General features: G+C 39.7%; 1 protein-coding gene across 2 annotated transcripts in view; it reads right to left on the bottom strand.

The window, feature by feature from the left end:
• Positions 1-23,350, bottom strand: part of HAPLN1 (hyaluronan and proteoglycan link protein 1) — a 77,016-nt gene that overhangs the window by 48,954 nt on the left and 4,712 nt on the right. Inside the window, exon 1 of one of the 2 annotated variants that reach the window (XM_043464717.1) lies at positions 2,852-3,017. The exons of the other annotated variant lie outside the window; for it this stretch is intronic. Coding sequence (XP_043320652.1) covers position 2,852 — 1 coding nt within the window. The 5' untranslated portion in view covers positions 2,853-3,017. Of the gene's footprint in view, positions 1-2,851; positions 3,018-23,350 lie in introns of those variants that run through there. 2 annotated transcript variants of the gene reach the window in all.

The raw sequence follows: 23,350 nt of genomic DNA, 5'->3' as shown, positions 1-23,350 counted from the left end.
TAGTGTACACAATACTGCAAGGAGATCAAACCAGTTAATCCTAAAGGAAATCACCCCTGAATACTCATTGGAAGGGCTAATGCTAATGCTAAAGCTGAAGCTCCAATACTTTGGTCACCTGATGCAAACAGCCAACTCATTTGAAAAGACCCTGATGCTGGGAAAGATTGAAGGCAGAAGGAGAAGAGGGAGACAGAGGATGAGATGGCTGGATGGCATCACCAATTCAATGGACATGAACTTGGGCAAACTCTGGGAGATGGTGAGGGACATGGAGGCCTGGCATGCTGCAGTCCACGGGGTCACAAAGAGTCGGACACGACTTGGTGACTGAACAACAAATCCTGCGAATACAGAGAAAACCACTAAAGGTATAAATACCATAGGAAATAAAATGCAAATGACTGATTCAGTGTTCATTTGCAGATAATAGTTTAAAAGGCAAAAGCCCTTACCACTGAGAAGCAAGCAGGAAGAACAAGAAAAGGAGGAGGGGAAAGGAAATGAGGAATTAGGGGGAAAAGGAAGAGATGGAAAAGGAGAAGAAGAGGAGGAGGGGGAAGAATACATAGCAACTGGGCCGTGGACAAGGAGCAGTGTTCTTAGCGCTAATGGACCCCTGAAAAAGGCAGCCAGCAACACAGCCGCTGGCAATGGAGGGATGACTTGAAGGACAGATATCCCAACAGAGAAAAAATGGCCAGGCTACGCCAACAATCTGAACAGATCCAGGGAAGGAAAAACCAACCTGACAGACCTTAAGGGCTTCTAAATTATGTACTGTGCCATGTGAAGCCCCAATTCAATTATCCATTGAGCACTATTATATGTCAGACAAGTAGAAATAAGGTTCAGCTTCAGATTGCAAAGCATTTATTACCCTTTGGGGAGGCTGCAAAGCAGGAGACAGAGCAGGATGCTAAATGCATAGAGGCATCTCTATAAGATGCTACGGGAGAAAGAGGAAGAGCTCTCTGGTAATACAGTGGGGAGGGTACCACCTGGAGCTGTGAAATGCAGCAGCCTTGGAAGGCAACTAACCCTGGTGCCTGGGAGGGGATGGGAATGGTTTCACAAAGAAAGTGACTTCTCAGCTGGATCTGAACACAAGAAGGAGATAGAGAAGAGGGGAAGGCATATTGCTGTCCGTGAGAATAGCATGTACAAAGGAAGTGAGCTGTGAGAGACTTGGGCTGCTCATGTGACTGCATGTATTAACAGCTCCCTGTGACCGAAGAGGAGGATAATCAGAATGAATTGGCTGGAGATGACGCCTGGCAGGCAGGCAGGGGCAGGGACAAGGCCTTGCATATCATGCTTATTTGTGTTTTTCCTGGTGCTGCCAGTTTTTCTAAACAAAGTTCCATACCCACTAAGAGTTATTTACCTTATCCTTACACTTCTCATAATTGTCATTTAGTTGCTAAGTCTTGTCCGACTCTTTTCGACCCCATGGACTGTAGTCCACCAGGTTCCTCTGTCCGTGGGATTTCTCAGGCAAGAATACTGGAGTGGGTTGCCAGGGGATCTTCCCAACCCAGAGATCGAACTCGCATCTTCTTCTGCTTGGCAGGTGGATTCTTTACCACAGAATACCTGGGAGGCCCACATCTAACAATACCCTAAAAATACAACCTTGTTAGAGTACATTACTAAGAGAGATTTTCTCTTTTTCTTGAAGTATAGGTGTACAGCAAAGTGATTCAGTTATGTATATATACATATACATATATATACATTCTTCAGATTTTTTTCATTATAGGTTATTACAAGATAAGGAATATAGTCCCCTGTGCTATACAATAGGTCCCTGTAGTTTCTTTTATATATAGGAGTGTATGTCTGTTAATCCCAAATTCCTTATTTCTTTCTCCCTGCCTTTCCTCTTTGGTAACCATAAGTGTATTTTCTAGATTTTTGAGTTTCTGTTTTGTAAGTTCATTTGTATAATTTTTTTTAGATTTCACATATAAGTGATAGAGTATTTGTCTTTGTCTTATTTCACTTAGTATGATAATCTATAGGTCCATCTATGGTGCTACAAATGACATCATTTCATTCTTTTAATGGCTGAGTAGTATTCCGTGGTATGAATATACCACATCTTCTTTAGCCATTCCTTTGTTGATGGACGTTTAGGTTGCTTACACATGTTGGCCACTGTAAATAGTGCTGCAGTAAACATTGGGTGCATGTATCTTTTCAAATTAGAGTTTTCATCTTTTCTGGATATATGCCCAGGAGTGGGACTGCTGGATCACATGGTAGTTCTATTTTTAATTTTTTAAGGAACATCTATACTGTTCTCCATAGTGAAAGTGAAGTTGTGTCCAACTCTTTGCGACCCCATGGACTGTAGCCCACCAGGCTCCTCCGTCCATGGGATTTTCCAGGCAAGAATACTGGTGTGGGTCGCCATTTCCTTCTCCAGCGGATCTTCCCAACCCAGGGATCAAACCCGGGTCTCCCGCATTGTAAGCAGATGCTTTACCATCTGAGCCACCTGGGAAGTTGGCTCTATAGTGGGTATACCAATTTACATTCCCACCAACAGTGTGGGAGGGTTCCCTTTTCTCCACACCCCAAGAAGGATTTTCTTAATCATGTTTTGTCATCTGTTTACTAAGGAAGATACAAACATAACACACTTTAATAATATTTCCAATTTTTATGAAAGTAAAATGGTCTTAAAAGTAATGTGCTAACTTTTACTATTGGATTCTCAGTCTTTAGGGTGGCCAGATTAACATGATATTGCTATAAATTCAATGATTAGTGTAATTATAGAAGACATCAACATTTTAACACATTTTCATTTTGGGCTATAGCAAAAGACTGTCAAGCCACATACTTTAAAGTGCTTCTAGGAATATTTTATAGGATTTGAGAGCAGAATTCAGCCCATTTCATGGACACATAACAGCTGGAATGCAAGCTCCAAGAAGGTAGAAACTGTGTTCACCAGGATGTCTTCTGCACACAGTAGGAGCTCAGATGTGCTGGTTTTTCTCCGTGCACTGCAGGATGAATGGCAGCCCTCAGTGTTGGATATTATACAACATGCCCAACCATGTTCTATAGCTCTCTAGATGTTAGATACACCACACACATACAACCTACCTGTTGAAGAAATCATCATATTTCATATTAATTTAGAAAACAGTCATTTAATTTTCCAATGATAAATGAAGCACCTAAAAGTGCCTGGTTCCATGTTAATGTTACAAAAGTTTAAGCCCCCTCAGGACCAAAAAAAAAAAAAAATGTATTTTATTAGTCTTTGTACTCCTGGCATGTAGTGAGTTTTCAGTGTGTATTGAATGAATGAATTAAAAAGACTGGCAGTTCTGTGGTTCTAAATGCAGCTGATGGAGGGTGTCCTAGAGTTAACTAAGTAATTACTAGAGTCATTCATTTATTCCATTTTTTGTATTGATTGTTGTGACCCTTTCTGGCCTATCTCAACCTCAACCTGTCCCCTTTGAACTTTGCTGCTTGTTTGAAAATGTAGTCTACATAATCTGACATAAAAGGACCACTTTTGGCCAAGAGCGTGTGACCACCGGTACTTTCTTCCAAGTATTTCCACACAAGCTTTTAAAGTCCAGTTGTGGAACAACATAAGGCATAAAAGCTTGAAAAGCATTTGTATTGACTCTTACTGTTAACTGTCTACCTCTATCCAGATCATCAGTCCTCAGCCCATCTTATTAACAGAACATTCTCACACCAATAGAAAATAAACACAGTACAAGCCATTGAAGGCCTCGTATGAGTAGAATTATTTTTCATCAGCATTTCCTATTTGATTTCTTCCAGATCATTTAAAATTGTATTAACCACCAATGGTAGAGACAAAACAAAACCTAGGTGTGTAAAATGCAGTCAAATAGGAACTAAAAAGGGAAAGAACAAGATATGAGGCCAAATTATCTATCTCATTTCCTCCTCTGCGCTAATTTAAAATCTGCTTAAGCGTCATGACTTTTGATGTACTCCTTGCATGACTATCTGACTTCTTTCATGGAAAGGGAAAGGTATGCCAGGTAAAACAAAGAAGCAGCTGTTGCTAGTGGTGAAAAAGTAGAAAAGAGAGCAAGGCCAGTCTGTCAGATATAATCACCTCAGAGAGGCTCTCTGAACCCTGCTGTCCTTTTCTGCCATGCTAATGGAAGCCTCCCTGGGCTTAGAGGAGAGACAAAGACAGTGAATAGTAATTGCAGCCCTAAAGTAGGAAGTTTCGATGTCTTTGGACTTCAGATGGTAATTTCCAGCAATGAATGAATTCAGAGGCAACTATATCATCTCTTCATTCTGCTAATGCTGAAACCCATCAAATCTAATGCCAACACAGGCATTGCCCCAGCCCCCACTAAATGTTACCATTTTAGAGACAGTCTGCAAGTGAACTTAGAAATGCTCACTGACTCTGGGATGCTGGACCAAGGAGTGGGGGAAGATGGTAAAGCAGGTGGGGTGCAAAGTGACTCAAAACAAAAGAAGGTCATTATAATTTCAGGAAGTTCAAGGGCAGGATAATGTTTATTTTCTTCACATCCGGAAGGCTGTGTTATTTTTTCACTCATTCCTAAATATCAAGGGAAGAATTTCATTCTGTCAAAATGCCATTGCTTAAAAAAATAATAGGTTAAGTTAGCTGTTTGACAGTTAACAGGTGTTTGGAATAAGATTTAAGATTAAGATTTCCTCTTCCAAAAGAGGAAATATATTTAAAATAATAAAATGTATGCAAATAAACTGGTATGAAAAGGGGCATCTTGTCATTAAAAAGAAAAAAAACCCACAGGAAAGAAAAGAGGAAAAGACTAATCTCATTGAATCATTAACTTCAATGATCTGGTTTAGGCAAAATCAGTTTTTAAGAAATGCACAATTGGCAAATATTCTCTCACATATAGTGAATGGCCTACGGATGCATCTGCTGTTTCTCCCATTGAGAAGAAGAGCATGGCCTTCAGGAAACTCTTCACTATGATCTGCATTTTTAGTGATAGTTTAGTAAGGTCTTTGCAAAATAACCCTGTTTGCAAAAGCATATTTCTATTTAGTCATATGCATAGGCAGAATAAATAGCTACTTAATGGCATCATATGAAAAGCATTTATTCAAAAATACTTTAGAAACAAGTATATAAAATGCAGTCTATATCACCATTATGGAATCCAAACCAGGAAGGACCTCTTTAAATCCCATTGGATTGCATCTGGTGTCATACTGATGTGATTAGACACTCAGCTTCCCCGACTGTGATGCAACTGCTTTGATCAGAGCAGTGCCCACACTGTAGTATCAGTCCTTGAATCTTCAGCATTTAGGCTAGAAGAATACCCTCATGACTACCTTACAATTTGTAGCTATCAATTTTAATATTGTAGAACACCCTATTCTTTGATATACATAATGGAAAGAGAAAAAAGAAAACATCAGGAAGACTGATAAACTGCTAATTTGTGCTTTTTGGTGTTAGAATATCTAAATTCCGGAATTGCATTTATATAGAACATTCCTAGTTACTGCTCTTAAACAGAAACATCCAAAGAATATTTTTATCCCCTTATCCATTTATCTCTTTGCAGCAGCATAGTTCCTGCCATGCTTTATTTGGTTCTCTTCACAAACTTTCCAGTGCCCACAATGGATCTGGCATGAGCTCACTGGCACAGTCCCACTTTAAGAAGTTCTCATTCTCAATTGCAAAATGAAGCTGCCTTCAAAATACTAGCATAATTGGCAAATCAAATTTCCTCCAATAATTAAATGCACATGAAAAACAAATGGTTGTTGACCTCTTTAGTTGGCACCCATGATTTTGGATAATTTCTTGGGATGGTATTTGCCAAATGCAGATCTGAGTCTGTTTTTTTTTTCTTTTGTGATAATGGGTAAGTTAGGAAAGCTTATTTAAATGGGAGACATTAATATAGACTGGGGAGACAGCCCTAGAAAATGATGCATTCAGGGCAGTGGTGGACAGAAGCAGGAAAGCTTCAGCTTATGGACAGGGAGAAATAGTTACTTATAATCCCACTAATAAAGCCATGAGCCAAGGAAACTAGCCAAGGAGCTGAAGGCCATGACAATATTCATTTGCCAACCAAAGCCCACTTGGCCAATCACTGATGAAGGTCAGCAGCACCATAAGGAATGTAAATTCAGTGTTCTGTATTCAGGCAAGTACAATTCATAGTACAGACATTGTATTTACACAGCCAAAAATGCCATTTACAGTGAGCTTGCCTGAAGGATATGCAAAGTCTACAAAAGTCACACAGTCTACCTTATTTAAATTTGCTCAGTCCACTAGTCAACCACTGCAATTATTAGGTCCCTGTTTGTATAAGATTTTCTTTTCTCATGACAATTCATTTGACTATCCTTCCTATTTGGGGTGTGTGGGTGGAGAGGGTTTGGGGTTGCTGGATTAGTGTGCGTGCTAAGTCGTTTTAGTAGTGTCTGACTCTTTGCAACCCTAGGGACTATAGTCCAGCAGGCTCCTCTGTCCATGGGATTTGCCAGGCAGGAATACTGGAGCAGGTGGCCATTTCCTCCTCTAGACCAAAATGGAATGATCTGAATGCTAAGTGGTGACTGTCTTCACTGTCAAACTGTTAGACTGATACAGACAGTGAACTACTGAAGATCAGAGTCACAGGCAGTTGAGCAGTGACGACGACTAACATTGTCAGCCCGTCCCGTGTTTCCCTAGGGGGAATAGCTGCCTAAATAGATATTTTTCAGGGAAATAAAAGGCCTCAAGACTGAAATACAATTTTTTTTCCCCACTGATTGGCCAAGAGTAAAAAGGCAAAAGAGGTCTCTGGAAGAGAATGGAGTACCCATAAAAGCAACTTCAGCTACTTTAGTATTTTGCCTAGGGCAAGCGCTAATGAGGGGATAATATTGAGAGAACACAAAGGGATGATTTCAAACCCAAAAGGGGAATCAAATGTACAGACTAAGGCTAAGTAATAACCAGTTTTCTCAGAATTGCACAAAGTTCTTTACTTACTAAATGTCCCTAGATATTTTAAATTTATTACATACTGATTTTAATATAGACTGCAATATATGTGTGTGCATCATTTACATATAAAAATAAGCAAACCAAGTAGTTTACACACATGTGCATGCACAAACACAGCTATAGTTGGCTAATTCTCAGTTCAAATGTACACACATCTTTTAAAAAAGTGTTTCATTGGATTCATACAGAATTTTTGCCTCTTAAAATCTCAGCTAGAAAATTCTATATGAACAAACAAAAAACATTGAATTTCTCTTCATTCTTTCTTAGCTTCAAAGTTAAAGGACTAAAGTTATTTTACATTTACAGTATTATTAGTTCACTACTTTCTTCAAAGAACTATTTTTTAAAGGACCACCCAGAAGATTCAAGTAATTGAGGAATCAATCTTCAGTTTACTTGAAAAGAAAGACTGCATGGGACACATTTCCTGAAACCAGCATTCTGTCATATGTTTGGACTGGATATAATGCAAAGGACAATCTTAAAATTTGAAAATAACTTGGTCTTTTCTTTCTGTTCCTAAAACACCCAAAGCAAGAAAACAGTTGAGAATTTCTGATACCTTTTTCAGAGAGATTATTTTATAATTTGAGGTTTAGTAATGCCAGGAAAAAAAAAAATATACCACCCAAGGAGATCATAAAAGCCAAAGTCACAGATGTAGAAACAGGTTTTTAGCAATGTGATGAGTTACTGAGTTTGGGGAAAGTGTAAGATGTTATTCAAAGTGAATTATTTAGGCCATGGAATTCTCATTAGGTCGTGAGAGAAACATCTGTAAATGGGAACTAAAAGGTTTTATGAAAAATATTTGAGGAATACATTAGGACCTAGAATAACAAAAATGTAATGGTAGAATTGGAAATCAGTAACAAAAATATATGTGGAATATATCCATATATTAGGAAACTAAACTATAAACCTCCAAACAACCCAAGGTTCATAGAAAAAAATCAAAAGGAACATTAAAAATTATTTTCAACTGAATGAAAGTGAAAACATTAAAATTTGGGGGTTTCAGCTGAAGCATTATGTACTGAAAAATTTATAGCTTTACACAACTGCAATAGAAAAGAAAAAAGTTTCAGGTCAAGGGCTTCAGATTCCACCTTAAGAACCTAGAAACTGAAGAGTATTTGAAAAGGAGAAGAAAGAATAAAAATCAGCACAGAAATCAAGGAAGCAGAAATCAGAAACAATGAGAAAATCAGTGAAAACAAAAGACAGTTTCATGAAAAGATCAATAAAATTGATAAACCTCTATCCAGGCTAATCTGATAAAAGATAAATTATTAATTAATAGGACTAACCATACCCATGTGTTGGATAGGATATAGAGCAACTGGAACTCTCTGTAACACACTGCTGGAGAGAATGTAAAATGGCACGATCACTTTGGAAACTGTTTGGTTGTTTATTAAATAAAAATGTAAACATTACCTACCATTTACCAGCCATTCCACTCTTAGGTGTTCACTCCAGAGAAATGAAGGCATATATCCATATAAAGACTTATGCATTAATATTCATAGCTGCTTTATTTGTAGTGGTCTAAAATGGAAACTCCCTAAATGTCCATCAACAGATGAATGGATAAAAAACTGGTATCTAGATGGAAATACGATTCAGCATAAAAAGGACTGAACTACTGCTATTCACAATAATGTGAATGAAGTTCAAACAAATGATGCATGAATGAAGCCAGATTTTTTTTAAGAGAACATAATAATGATTTTTTACATAAAATTCTAGAAAGTGCAGACTAATTTTCAGTGATGGAAAGTATACAGGTATTTGTGCACAAGGAAGAGGGATGGGGAAGGATTACAAAGGGATAGTAGAAAACTTTCTGGACGATGAACGTTTTTATTATCTTAATTGTAGGGATGGTTTTATGGGTATACACATATGCAAAGCTGATCACTTGTGCACTTTGAACATGTCCTTTTTATTATATGTTAATTGTGCCTTAATAAATATTAAAAATAATCACCCATAATTCCAACTGATATTAATTATGGTTGCATCTTATTGCATACTTATCCAAACATTTTAGTCAAATACAAATGCTTTTCATTTTTGCTGAAATGGAACCAAATTATATCGCCTTTTTAAAAGCAATTTTTTAAAATTGAGTATATAATGGGCATCTTGTCATTTCATTAAATCCCCTTTTACATCATTTTAATACTTGCATGTTACATTATTATGTATATCAAAGATATATATGATGAACTATGGACAGAGGTTCATGACATTGTACAGGAGAAGGGATCAAGACCATCCCCAGGAAAAAGAATGCAAAAAAGCAAAATGGCTGTTTGAGGAGGCATTACAAATAGCTGTGAAAAGAAGAGAAGCCAAAAAGCACAGGAGAAAAGGAAAGATATTCCCATTTGAATGCAGAGTTCAAAAGAATAGCAAGGAGAGATAAGAAAGTCTTCCTCAGTGATCAGTGCAAAGAGGTAGAGGAAACAATAGAATGGGAAAGACTAGAAATCTCTTCAAGAAAATTAGAGATACCAAGGGTACATTACATGCAAAGATGGGCTCAATAAAGGACAGAAATGGTATGGACCTAACAGAAGCAGAAGATATTAAGAAGAGGTGGCAAGAATACACAGAAGAACTGTACAAAAAAGATCTTCATGACCCAGATAATCACGACGGTGTGATCACTCACCTAGAGCCAGACATCCTGGAATGTGAAGTCAAGTGGGCCTTAGGATGCATCACTACAAACAAAGCTAGTGGAGGTGATGGAATTCCAGGTGAGCTATTTCAAATCCTAAAAGATGATGCTGTGAAAGTGCTGCACTAATATGACAGCAAATCTGGAAAACTCAGCAATGGCCACAGGACTGGAAAAGGTCAGTTTTCATTCCAATCCCAAAGAAAGGCAATGCCAAAGAATGCTCAAACTACCGCACTATTGCACTCATCTCACATGCTAGTCAAGTAATGCTTAAAATTCTCCAATATCCGCTGGCTCATTGAAAAAGCAAGAGAGTTCCAGAAAAACATCTATTTCTGCTTTATTGACTATGCCAAAGCCTTTGACTGTGCGGATCACAATAAACTGTGGGAAATTCTGAAAGAGATGGGAATACCAGACCACCTGACCGGCCTCTTGAGAAACCTGTATGCAGGTCAGGAAGCAACAGTTAGAACTGGACATGGAACAACAGACTGGTTCCAAATAGGAAAAGGAGTACATCAAGGCTGTATATTGTCACCCTGTTCATTTAACTTATATGCAGAGTACATCATGAGAAACCCTGGGCTGGAAGAAGCACAAGCTGGAGTCAAGATTGCCGGGGGAAATATCAATAACCTCAGATATGCAGATGACACCACCCTTATGGCAGAGAGTGAAGAGGAACTAAAAAGCCTCTTGATGAAAGTGAAAGAGAAGAGTGAAAAAGCTGGCTTAAAGCTCAACATTCAGAAAACTAAGATTATGGCATCTGGTCCCATCACTTCATGGCAAATAGATGGGGAAACAGTGTAAACAGTGGCTGACTTTATTTTTGGGTGGCTCCAAAATCACTGCAGATGGTGATTGCAGCCATGAAATTAAAAGATGCTTACTCCTTGGAGGGAAAGTTATGACCAACCTAGACAGCATATTTAAAAGCAGAGACATTACTTTGCCAACAAAGATCCATCTAGTCAAGGCTATGGTTTTTCCAGTGGTCATATATGGATGTGAGAGTTGGACTATAAAGAAAGCTGAGTGCTGAAGTATTGATGCTTTTGAACTGTGGTGTTGAGGAAGACTCTTGAGAATCCCTTAGACTGCAAGGAGATCCAACCAGTCCATCCTAAAGGAGATCAGTCCTGGGTGTTCATTGGAAGGACTGATGTTGAAGCTGAAACTCCAATATTTTGGCCACCTCATGCGAAAAGCTGACTCATTTGAAAAGACCCTGATGCTGGGAAAGATTGACGCGAGGAGGAGAAGGAGACGACAGAGGATGAGATGGTTGGATGGCATCACCGACTCAATGGACATGAGTTTGGGTAAACTTCGGGAGTTGGAGATGGACAGGGAGGCCTGGTGTGCTGAGGTTCATGGGGTCTCAGAGTCAGACACGACTGAGCGACTGAACTGAACTGAAACCACCAAAGGCAGATAACCTTGAAGAAGATTCTTTTTTTAATAAGAGTGTCCCAAAACTGTTTTGGTGACTTTATATAGTGACTCTTATTAGGGCATCTTGCAGAGAACCTGTTTATGCTGAATGACAAGCACTTTTCTAGCTGTCCTTAAGGAGCATATATACAGTTCAAACTGTAAATTATCAAGGCCCAGGATGCCTTTGTTCTACTTCAAGGAGAAACCCTATGGGATGTGTAGAGCGTTGCTCTGCTCCTGAGCAGTCTTCCTTAATCAAAGGTTCATAGGCATTGCACAGAGCATAGGGGCAATTATATCAAAATCTCAACTTCATAGGCAGTCAATACACTGTAAGGCATTTTGTATATGCTTAGATAATTTCCAATAATATGTCAGGGTAGAGAGGAAGGGAAATATTTTTGTAGTTCATTCAAAATTAAGTTTCCTACACTGTTCAGGCATGCACCAAAAATTCAGACTTGTGACTCATGGGAACATTCTGTTACATAATGTAATGTGTAAGCAAAGAAATAACTAATTCCCAATATATTTAGTATTAAATCAATCCTGTTCCATAGTGTAGGATAATAGGTTTAATTAACAATCAACTGAAATATTGATAATAACAGGAGTATAATTCAAGTTATAGTTCTACTTTAAAATCAAGAGGAGAACACAGGAATTCTTGTGTTACTAGGTTGAAACAAATGCTTTACTTTACTTCAGATGATACTTTTCTATTGCTATACTGTGTAGAAATAAGATTTTTCTTTTAAAGTGGGAAGCCTGACATTCGCGGTATGGCTGATGTGTCATTTCTGAATGACCCTTTGCTTTCCATCAGTCTGAGGTGGCAGTTGCTGGCCTAGGGCAAATCCATTACCGTTCAGAATTTATAATTATTATTCAGGAGTCACAGATTGTTCACTTCTTATCTTTAGCCTGGATATTGCAATACTGGTGCAGGCAGGGTGGACTGGGGTGAAGGGAAGCATTTTTTCAAAGAATGTACAGTAATTATAATCACATTTTGAGTGCAGACTCAGTTGCTCAGTCGCATCTGACTCTTTGTGACCTCATGATTCGGTAGCCCGCCAGCCTCCTCTGTCCATGGAATCTCCAGGCTAGAACACTGGAGCAGGTTGCCACATCCAGGGGATCTTCCCTACCCAGGGGTCACACCCGCGTCTCCTGCGTCTCCTGCAGTGGCAGCTGGATTCTTTACCACTGTGCCTCTTGGGAAGTCCCAAGATCACATTTGCTTTATACCAATTACAATAAATTGTATTTTCTGTTAACATTTAGATCTCATATTCTTCAAGATATATCATTTTACCTTTGGGAAATTAATGTATTACCACTAATCATAACTATTAGACAAGCTAGGTTTCAGTTTTTGATATTCTAACAGTTTAAGGATACGGATATTCAGTGATGGTACAATGCTGTTTTCATTCTGCTCTCTGAAATAGTAACAGCATGTAATGAAATAAAGTTACAATAAGAGTGCAGATGATCAATGCCTTCTGTTTTCAAAAGAAAGGTTTTTAACTCCACACTGACATTTATTTTCCATTTCTCTGGTGCACTGGCTATTTGTTTAATAAAAGGAGACCTTTCCAGTGACAAGGACATTATCTTAATCATTAAAATAATTCCGGAAGCACCATCAATCAAGAGGTTTGCTTTCAAGTCATGATAATATAAATGAAGTTTTTTTTTTTTCTTTTAGTCTTAGAGTTTCAAGACTCAAAGCTTAGTACTTGCAATGTGGCCAAGAAGCTAGAAGAAATAAAATGATCTGCAGAGTTTGGAACAATGTGCCCAAAATAACAAAATTTTGCAGAACATAACATAATGTTTTGCATTTAGAAATAAATTGCTCAGATATGAACTGGGGAAGATATTGGACTTAATCAATGCAACTTCACAGGGCAAAATGAAAACACATGAATGGAAGTTAAAGAAGCCAATTTTGTGCAATGTCAGAAAGAACTTCTTGGTAAGTCCTCTAAAAGTGAAATGAATTGCCCTGTGAAATACCAGTGCTTTTTGCCGCTGCAGGTGTTGAAGCAGATCAACAAACATCTGTCAGTTATATTACACAAGGGATTCCTAGAGTGGGTGGAACACTGGAACCGATTAGGTCCTTTGAACTCTGATTCCCAATCTAACCTTTCGGGTCAGAACCCTTTAGGACATCAGATGGATAAACAATCTACTAAGAAGAAAAACATTTCAACAATTAAATACAGTATAAGAAATAGAAAAGTATGTAAGTAATGGTGATGCAAATAAAAAATTAAGGAAGAATTGAGAGAAAAGTGACAAATTCTAGCTAGCAGTACAATGTCAGATTGCCTAGAGGAGTCCTTATATTAAAGATTACAGTGGGTGTCATAATTCAGGTGGGAAGGATAATGTAGTACAGGATTCCTGCCTGAAAGGAGGGCCCAAGCAAAGAATTAGAGGAGTAGATAGAACTCCATGAATATCTGAGAAGAGAAGAGAAATATTCTGGAGCTTTTAATTCATCAGAATCTTTGTGATAAATCTGTATTTACTTTGGCTGTCAAGACCTGTCTTTCAGGGCCTTAAACAAATAGGTATAAGGTTGTAAAATACCGGACACACATCAAAAAGCATGAAATCATGCCATTTGAAGCAACATGGACTGATCTAGAGGTTATCATACTAAGTGAAGTGAGTCAGAAAGAGAAAGACAAATACCATGTGATATCACTAATTTGCAGCATCTAAAATATAACATAAATGAACTTATCTACAAGACAGAAACAGGCTCACAGGCACAGAGAACAGACTTCTGGTTGCCAAGGGGGAAGGCAGGTGGGGGAGGGAAGGACTGGGAGTTTGGGTTTAGCAGATGCAAACTATTTTATGTTATACATAGGATGGATAAACAATGAGGTCCTACTATATAGTACATGGAACTATATTCAATATTGTGTGATAAACCACAAAGGAAAAGAATAGGAAAAAGAATACATATGGGTATAACTGATCATTTTGCTGTGTGTGTGTGTGTGTGTGTGTGTGTGTGTGTATGGTTTAAATCATCAACTTCTCAGTCATATTTATTTCTTCTTTGTAATCTAAAATAATATTATATAGTGATAAAGATAGGAGCCTCCCATATTGCTTCCAGAATTTTCTTAGATAGCAACAGGACTGCCCAGCATCTGAACATAGGCTGCGGGAACCGGGTCACCAGGTACTCTCTCTCTAGGCTTGAAGACTTTGCTCTCGGAGAAAGTAGGCTGAGTCCATGAGATCCACCCAGAATATGATCAAGCCAAACCACTGATTTTGGGCATTTTCCTAAAGTGAAAAGAGAAGCAAAATTTCCAACTAGCTAATTGTGCTGCTTGTTAGTCTATCTGAAGTCTTTTGTTTCTGGAAGCTTTTAATATTCTCTTTGTTTCTGTCAGCAGTTTTTCTGTACCATGCCTGGCTGTGAGTTTTTTTATTTCTTTATTTTCTGGTTTTTATCCTGTTGGGCTTTGTAGTGCTCCTTGAATCCCTGACAGGGATAGTCACAAGCTATTATTTCGAAAAGATTGTTTCTGCCCCATTTGCTGACCTCCTGCTGGGACACCAGTCTATACCCCATATACGTTTTACACTTTTCTTCCCTCCAGTATCTTTCATCCTTCTTTCTATAACGTCTCCATCTGGTTGTTTTTTCAGAACTACTTTACAGTTTATTAATCATCTCCTCAGTGTGTCTAAACTTTTTGTAAACTCATGTATTGAGTTCTTAATTTTGGTTATTACATTTTCTCAGTTCTAGAGTTTCTATTTGAATCATTTTTGGTAGTTTCAAGTTCTTTGCTAACATTCTTCAGACCCAATTTCTTAAAATAAACATAAAATCTTCATCTGATAACTCTGATATTTAGAGCTATTGATCCATTTCTACTGTCTTCATTTTTCTGGTCATTTGATCCTGTCAACTGGGGTGCTGGATTCACTGCTAGAGGAGAGATGAGGCTGGTAAGGGAAACTAGGGCTGGTCACTGAAGACCTTGCCAATCATATTAAATAACTTGGACTTAGTTTTCACAGTAATAGTGACTGAGGAGATTTAAGCAGGTAAGTTTTTTTCCGTTTACACTTTAGAAAGATGACTCTAGCTTTAAGGTGGGAGAATGCATTAGAAAGCAGTAAGACTAGAGATGCAGAGACCAATGGGTAAGGTTTACAGGAATGTAAGAAGAGAGGATGGCAATTAGATAAGGCTTGTACTAATGGAGATTTTAGTGGGCTTCCTTCATAGCTCAGTTGGTAAAGAGTCTGCCTGCACTGCAGGAGACCCAGGTTCAATTCCTGGGTCAGAAAGATCCCCTGGAGAAGGAAATGGCAATCCACTCCAGTATTCTTGCCTGGAAAATCCCATGGACAGAGGAGCCTGGAGGGCTACAGTCCACGGGGTCCCAAGAGTTGGACAACTTAGCAACTAAACCACCACCATCACCAATGAAGAATTTTAAAAAAGGGTGTATATATCCAAGAGATTTTTATGGGCTAGAGTCTACATGATGATTCCCATGTTTCTGTTTTTGAAAACTGAAAGAAGAAAAAATGATGCCATTTACTAAACTGGATAAAATTGAGGGAAGTTCAAATTTAGGAGAAAAAGAGTTGACTTGGGATTAGTGCAGTTGAGATGGTAGGCTGATTTCCTAGTTGTGAGATGTTGTGGTCTGGACACTCAGGAGAAAATTCTGGGCCAAATATACAGCTCTGGATGTCATCTGCACACAGGCAGCAGCGGTGTCGCACAGAGGAGCAGATGAAAGGGCACAGGGTGGAGGTGGAGGTCAGGGTGGGCACCTCGGGTGAAGCATCGGAGCACAGAGCTGCCATGAAGCATGTGGGCTCGAGGGAGCCTGGACCAGACCGCGATGGAGTCAGAAAGAAGTCTGTGGTAACCAGGGCAGCGCAGTGTCACAAAACTGAGGGTAGAGATCATGGCGAGGGGATCATGGTGACCAGAATGAAAGGCAACTAAGAAAACATACTGAAAACAAGCAAATCATCGGTGACCCTGGTGAGGAGCGTTTCGGTGGAGTGAAGGGAGAAAGCAGGTTGTGGTGGGCGGAGGAGTGGACGGGGGAAGGGGTGGACAATGAGCCCAGGGAGTTCGTGAAGTCTGGCTCTGAGGAGGAGGAAGGTGGGCAGATAGGATGCATGTGAGATTAGGGGAAGTTTTCTAATTTTAGATCAAAAAGATTTGAGCATGATCAAATGCCAATAGGAAGATATAACCAAAGTGGGAGAGGTTGAAGGATACAAGAGAAAAAAAAAAAAAGCCTGCGTGCATCCTAAGTTGCTTCAGTCATGTCCAACTCTCTGCTCCTGGAATGACTGCCAGGCTCTTCTGTCCATGGGATTCTCCAGGCAAGAATACTGGAGTGGGTTGCCTTGTCCTCCTCCAGGGAATCTTCAAAAAAAATAGCCTAATTAATAGCAAATATGGGGGCTTCCCAGGTGGCGCTAATGGTGAAAAAAAAAACCACCCACCTACCAATGCAGGAGACCCAGGTTCAATCCCTGGTTTGGGAAGATCCCCTGGAGGAGGGCATGGCAACCCACTCCAGTATTCTTGCCTGGAGAACCCCATGGACAGAGGAGCCTGGTGGGCTACAGTCCACGGGGTTTCAAAGAGTTGGACACGACTGAAGAGACTTAGTATGCCGCACGCACGATAGCAAACATCTGAAAAGACTGGAGGATTCAGGATCTAGAGCTCAAGGGGCAAGTTCTGCCAGAGATGCTTAGAAGCTCAGGAGAGAGATCCTTTCCCATTTTTTCCTAACAGAAGGGAAAAGTCAGGGGCTAGTTTTGGTGGCAAGACAGGGAGAGAGTTCTTTCCAGATGGTTTCTCTTTTTAGTGCAAATTAGGGGGGCTTGGATATCTGCTGTAGAGAAAAAGCAAAAACTTTCAAGCAGTATGGTATAACAGCCACATAGCATTAATGATCCACCTGAAGTCAGATACCATGAAGTTGGTCAGTGGCTGCATTCTACAGGGTGATCTGAGTTTGCCCAGCAGTTCCCAGCAGTTTGGAGCAGTTGCAGAGGAAGTCGACTGTTAGATGTATCCTGAAAAAGGATTTGGGGCTGGTGGGTCCCTCTGCAGACAACAGGACAAGGCTAATGAGAACGTTGGCAAGTGTGATGGACAGTGGGGAAGAAAGTGAAGATGAAAGGGAACAAGTAGGTAGAAGGGACGTAGATGTCTGAAATGGAGGTTCCAGGACAATTTGATGAAACAGAGTCTGGGACTCCAAATTTCCTAGTTTGGGTGACTGGGATTTGACGATTATCAATTTATGTATAAGAAAACCAGTTTTCTTGAGACAGTCTTGGTTTATACCTGCTTTCCTGGAGTAATTGCTAAGGCACCCCATTTCACTTTCAAAAGTATCCTTGTAAAAAAAAAAAAAGTATCCTTGTTTGTGTAATAAATTAAATGTCTTGGTATCTATATAGAGATTACACGGAACGGGCTTGGAAGAAGGGAGATAATTAGTTTAATTATGGACATGTTGAGTTCAAGGAATTTATAGGAAATTCAGGTTAAAAGATCAAGTAAACCAAACATTTGGGCAGATACAACCTATACTCACCCATAATACATAAATCAGTACAGTACTACATGACTTATAATGTAGTGATTATCTCAAGTGATATACTGCAGATAATAGATTAAATTCCTAGAAAATATTTGCATTGGATGCTTGAGGGCCTTTTCTTGGTATTAAAATGTGTGGTATTTGTGAGTGAAATGAAAAATATTAATCATGTGAGAAACAGTTTTAACACTGACCAATTTGTCAATCCGGTCTAACATGTGAATGGCCTGAGTTAAATTGTGTCATACCTCACAGCACCACAAGGTGGCAGCACACTACACAGTGATAAATAATTAACCAGGGAGAAGATTCCTATCAGATATTCTGCAGTTAGAACTTTTAAGAGTTTATAGCCACTGGACATTGTAAGTGCATGCATGTTAAGCCCCATCAGCCGTGTCCGACTCTTTGCGACACTATGCATTGTGACCTGCCAGGCTCCTCTGTCCTTGGGATTCTCCTGGGAGAGGATTTCCATGGCCTCCTCCAGGGGGTCTTCTCTTCCCAGGGATTGAACCTGGGTTTCTTATGTCTCCTGCATGGGCAGGCGGGTTCTTTACCATTAGTGCCACTACATTATATAAATTTTTCTAAATGTATGCTTTTTAATTTAGAAGTAATTATTTGTTTTATTATTGTTGCCAATCTGAAGATGTGAAAATTAAAACATTTTATTTTGAAATATGTACATTATTTTTAAATATCTTAAACAGATTAAGACACATGTTGTCCCTATTCCCTGGTGGCTCAGTGGTAAAAAAAAAAATCCACCTGTAATTCAGGAAACACGGGTTCGATCCCTGAGTGGCAAAAGATCCCCTGTAGAAGAAAATGGCAACCCACTCCAGTATTCTTGCCTGGGAAATCCCATGATCAAGCCTGGTGGGCTACAAAAGTCCATGGGGTCATGAAAGAGTTGGACACAACTTAGTGACTTAACAACAAAACAAATGATCACAGATATACATTTATGGGCATTCTTAAGATAGCTATTAGTATATACAGCTTCCCTGGTGCCTCAGACGGTAAAGAATCCACCTACAAAGTGGGAGACCTGGGTTTGATCCCTGGCTCTGGGAAGATCCTCTGGAGGACAACATGGTAACCCACTCCAGTATTCTTGCCTGGAGAATCCCTATGGACAGAGGAGTCTGGCGGGCTACAGTCCATGGGGCCGCAAAGAGTCGGACATGACTGAGTGACTAAGCACACACAGTATATCATACACGAGCTATAAATGTTTTATAAATTTGCATTTTGATTGGTATCTTGTAGTTAATTTCACTTACAGTATCTTTTTAATACATTTATCTCACTAGTGAACATACACTTAGTAACATCATTCATTGGCCTTTGGAAGGAAAGCGTTCAGAAAGCTCATGAAGAAATTCTTGTTTGCCATATTCTAGCTATAGCAACACAAATGGAGGTAGGTATGGTTATCTGATTTAGCCAATGGATAGCACAGGATACCTGGTTAAATTTGAACTTTAGCTAAATGGCAAATAATCTCTTTAATATAAGTATGGTACCATACAATATTTGGGACATACATATACTAAAAATAAGTCAGCTCTTCGATATATTTTATGTGGCAACCCAAGTAGGGACCAATAGGAGGGAGAAGAAATGGGGGGTGGGGAGAAAGCAAGCTGCAGAGAAATCCAGGATTCTAGGCTCCAAATCTGACCTACTATTTAGAGCTCTTCAGGACCAAGGAAAAGAATTATAAATGGACTTGAACTAGGCTGCATTCTGTGGTGAACTCATTTATATGTTAAGCTAAACAACATGGGCTAGGGTTAATCAAGTACTCTGGTGAATTACCATCTACAGCACACATTGATTACTGATTTTCAAACAACAAAATACGACAACATATATTTAAAGCTAGTTCAGTTTTGGACAAAATTGAATAAATAACTGCAATTCAGACATTTTGGGGTCTTACCCACATTCAGGGTTATCATTATGAAAATCTGTCATTAGAGCATGAAGGCTCGGAAATGCCATTTTAATTTCGTTTAATCAACAAACATGCCTGGCACCTTCTGTGTGCAGAGGGCTGACTTAGACTGTGAGTATAAGGATTAATAAGACACTGATGTAATTCATCTCGGTAGCCATTTATCGTTGATAAAATAAAAGTTAAAATCTTGTACAAATCATGGCAAAGTCATTCTTACCATTCCCCCCCTCCCCACCCCCAGCCCCGGTTTTGGTCCCTGATCAATTGTTTCTCCCTTTGTTCCTCCCTAGAATGATCTCCTTTCTCTTCTGTGTGATTTTCAACTACCATTTTAATACTCAAGACTTCCAAATGTCTATTCCAGCCATGACTTCTCCACTGTGCCTAAGTATGTACATTTAACTGATGTGAGTTCTTGGCTGTCCCGTGAGTACTTCCTAAATTAGATTCATGGTTTTCTCCCAGAAAATTTTATTCTTCGTTTATTCCCAATCTTAGTCAATTGCAGTTCTCTTCCTGTTCTCCTCTGCCCTTCAGACATTCACACAATCCTCAACTTCTGTCCCCCATCCAATCAGAGTATCCTTACTAGATCATGTGTCTACTGTTCCATGTTCTTTCTAAACTCATTTCCTTCCTCTAGCCTCAATTGCCTTAAGTTAAAAATTTATTAAAATTATCAATTAATTTTATTTACATTATTTTATACCAATAATTATATTTTTAAATCTGAGAAGAGTTTATGATTTTAATGACATTAAGATTTAAGAATAAGACTGATAAGGAAACACAGGCACCTGGGGTTGGGAGGCGTTCAGATGTCTGAAATACAGACACTTGGAAGAGAAGGCAGGGAAACCCCTCAAGCTTCCCATTCAGCACAGGGCTAGGCAAGGATGGAAACAACTGGAAGCATTTATAGGACACCCACTGAATGTTCCACAGAAGACTCTTGAGAGTCCCTTGAGCTGTAAGGAGATCAAACCAGGCAATCCTAAAGGAAATCAACCCTGAATATTCAATGGGAGGACTGATGCTGAAGCTGAAGCTCCAATACTTTGGCCACCTGATGTGAAAAACTGACTCACTGGAAAAGACCGCAATAGGAGAAGGAGGTGACAGAGGATGAGATGGCTGGATGGCATCACTGATGCAATGGACATGAATCTGAGCAAACTCCAAGAGATAGTGAAGGACGGGGAAGCCTGGCATGCTGCAGTCCATGGGGTCACAAAGAGTCAGGCACAAGTCAGTGACTGAACAACAACATAACAACAACAACACTGACCCTTAGGCATTCACACCCTCCAGCGAGGTGAATACAGCAGGTCAGAGATCACATTCCTCTAGACTGCAGGGAAGAAGGGGAGGGAAACCAAGTCTTTCAATCTGGGTCAATAGTCCTAGCAATTTAAAAAGTGATGAACACATCTTTTTAAGACCAGCCCAGTATCTTACAGGAGCATCAGTGGTGGCATAATCAAAGAAATATAATCAAGGAAAACATAAATAAATCTGTAACAACTAATAACATGACTACCCTTATGCCCTATATCAACTATAAAATGCTGCTGCTGCTAAGTCGCTTCAGTTGTGTCTGACTCTTTGCGACCCCATAGATGGCAGCCCACCAGGCTCCCCCATCCCTGGGATTCTACAGGCAAGAACACAGGAGTGGGTTGCCATTTCCTTCTCCAATGCATGAAAGTGAAAGTGAAGTCACTCAGTCGTGTCCGACTCCTAGTGACCCCATGGACTGCAGCCCACCAGGCTCCGCCATCCATGGGATTTTCCAGGCAAGAGTACTGGAGTGGGTTGCCATTGCCTTCTCCGAACTATAAAGTGGGAAATATTTAAACAAATGATTCTGATTGGTGTTACTTTTAAAAAGCCAAAGCAAATTTTCAGTTTATTTCCAATTACTTTTCCAGAACCTATAATCATCATTGATGTTGAAATTTCTCAAAACCCATTGGAAAGTATCTGAGCACACATTTCAGAAAGATGCTGGCTTTGATCCATTTTGTCAACATGATGGCTAATCCCTGTCCTTGTCTTATAGCCGATCCCGGTCTTCCTCCTTCAGTACTTTGACTCAGAGGAATTCTGGACGACATATGTGGATTCTCAAGGCTCTGTCTCTGTATTTGGGGTGACAGAAGGGCTCAAACAACAGAACATGAGAACATAGGTGTTTTACCTGTCCAGAGGCAGCCACCCAAGCATGCTATTAAAGGGCTGAGAGGACTCAAGCAGAGAGAACAGGAAGGTTCAAAAGGAGGGGTCATGATGCTCCTTGCAACGGGGGAGGGGAGCTTGTGTCCAGGCAAAGCACTGAGGGGAGGGTGGAAGGACAGGTTGATCAGGCCAGGGGTTAACTGGACCCAAGATCCTGTGTGTTTCTAGAAACAGGCCTTGGGCGAGTCTCTCTGGCCTCACATATGGAATGGGGATAACAGAGATTGAAGACCGTGGAGGCCTAAATCGGCTTAATTACACACTGTGGTGTGAGGATGGGAAGGCCCCCAGATGCTTGAAATTCTTTCCACAGAAAACAAAACATTTACTTTACAGAGATAAAAGGCTTGAAATGTAAATGCATGAGTGAAACTCATTCACACTTGGTTGTAATCAGTCAGTCAAGAAATCAATAAACAGAGAAGTATCAGATTCCCTGGGGGTGGGGGGCAGAGAGGAAGGGTCTAAGTTTAGGAGGTAGCAGCTGGGTGGAAAGTTAGGATCAGTGCCCAGGAAAGAGACCTAGGAGACTAGGAAGGCCAACTTCACCTACTTGGCACATTTTACTTGTGATTCATGAGGTTTGTCCATCTGTCTTCTCCACCGGCTTGTGAACTCCTTGAGCCAATGACTCTGTAGCACCTAGCATTGAGCCTAGTGCAAACGGTAGGCACTAAATAATTCTGGGCTCATGCTGAATTTTAGTTCCAAACTGGTGGACAGCAACTGTGTGCAAATGAACTTTTGCTTTTCCTGCCCATCCAAAGAAACAGATTATTGGAACCCTTACTCTCCTGGGGTTCTGGGGTGTCAGAGCTGCCTTCTCAGGCCCATCTGTGCCCACACAACCAAGAAACAAAGCTCTCCCTCACTCAGCTGGGAGATGGCAAACGAGGGAAAATGATTTTAAAGATGCCTACTCAAAATTCTCCTAATAATGAAAACTATGAGGCGAGGACATTTTGGTTGCTTCTGTTGCTCAAAATATACATCAGGATCTTGCAGTGTTTTCTATTCATTATCCTCAGTGTGGAATTCTGATTTTTTTTAGTATCATTTTTCATGATATAGATAGAGTGAAGAGGCTAGCACATGGAGCTAGCAATGTGCCTGGCAAATAGCAAGTGTTCAATAAATTTTTGTTGAATGAACAAATGAATGCATGAATGATCGATTGGGGGTGATCCCCAAATTCCAAACAATTGAGTCAAAAATGAGGAAAATCCACATCAAGTAGGTAGAGACTAAGCTGAAACATTATGCATAAAACTTTGTGAAAAGCTGAGGAAAATCTAGATTTACCATACAAATACTTG

Source organism: Cervus canadensis, chromosome 4 (assembly GCF_019320065.1).
Source record: "Cervus canadensis isolate Bull #8, Minnesota chromosome 4, ASM1932006v1, whole genome shotgun sequence".
Classification (NCBI taxonomy): domain Eukaryota; kingdom Metazoa; phylum Chordata; class Mammalia; order Artiodactyla; family Cervidae; genus Cervus; species Cervus canadensis.
Note: the sequence above shows the minus strand (reverse complement) of the source record. Positions and strands in the feature narration are given on the sequence as shown.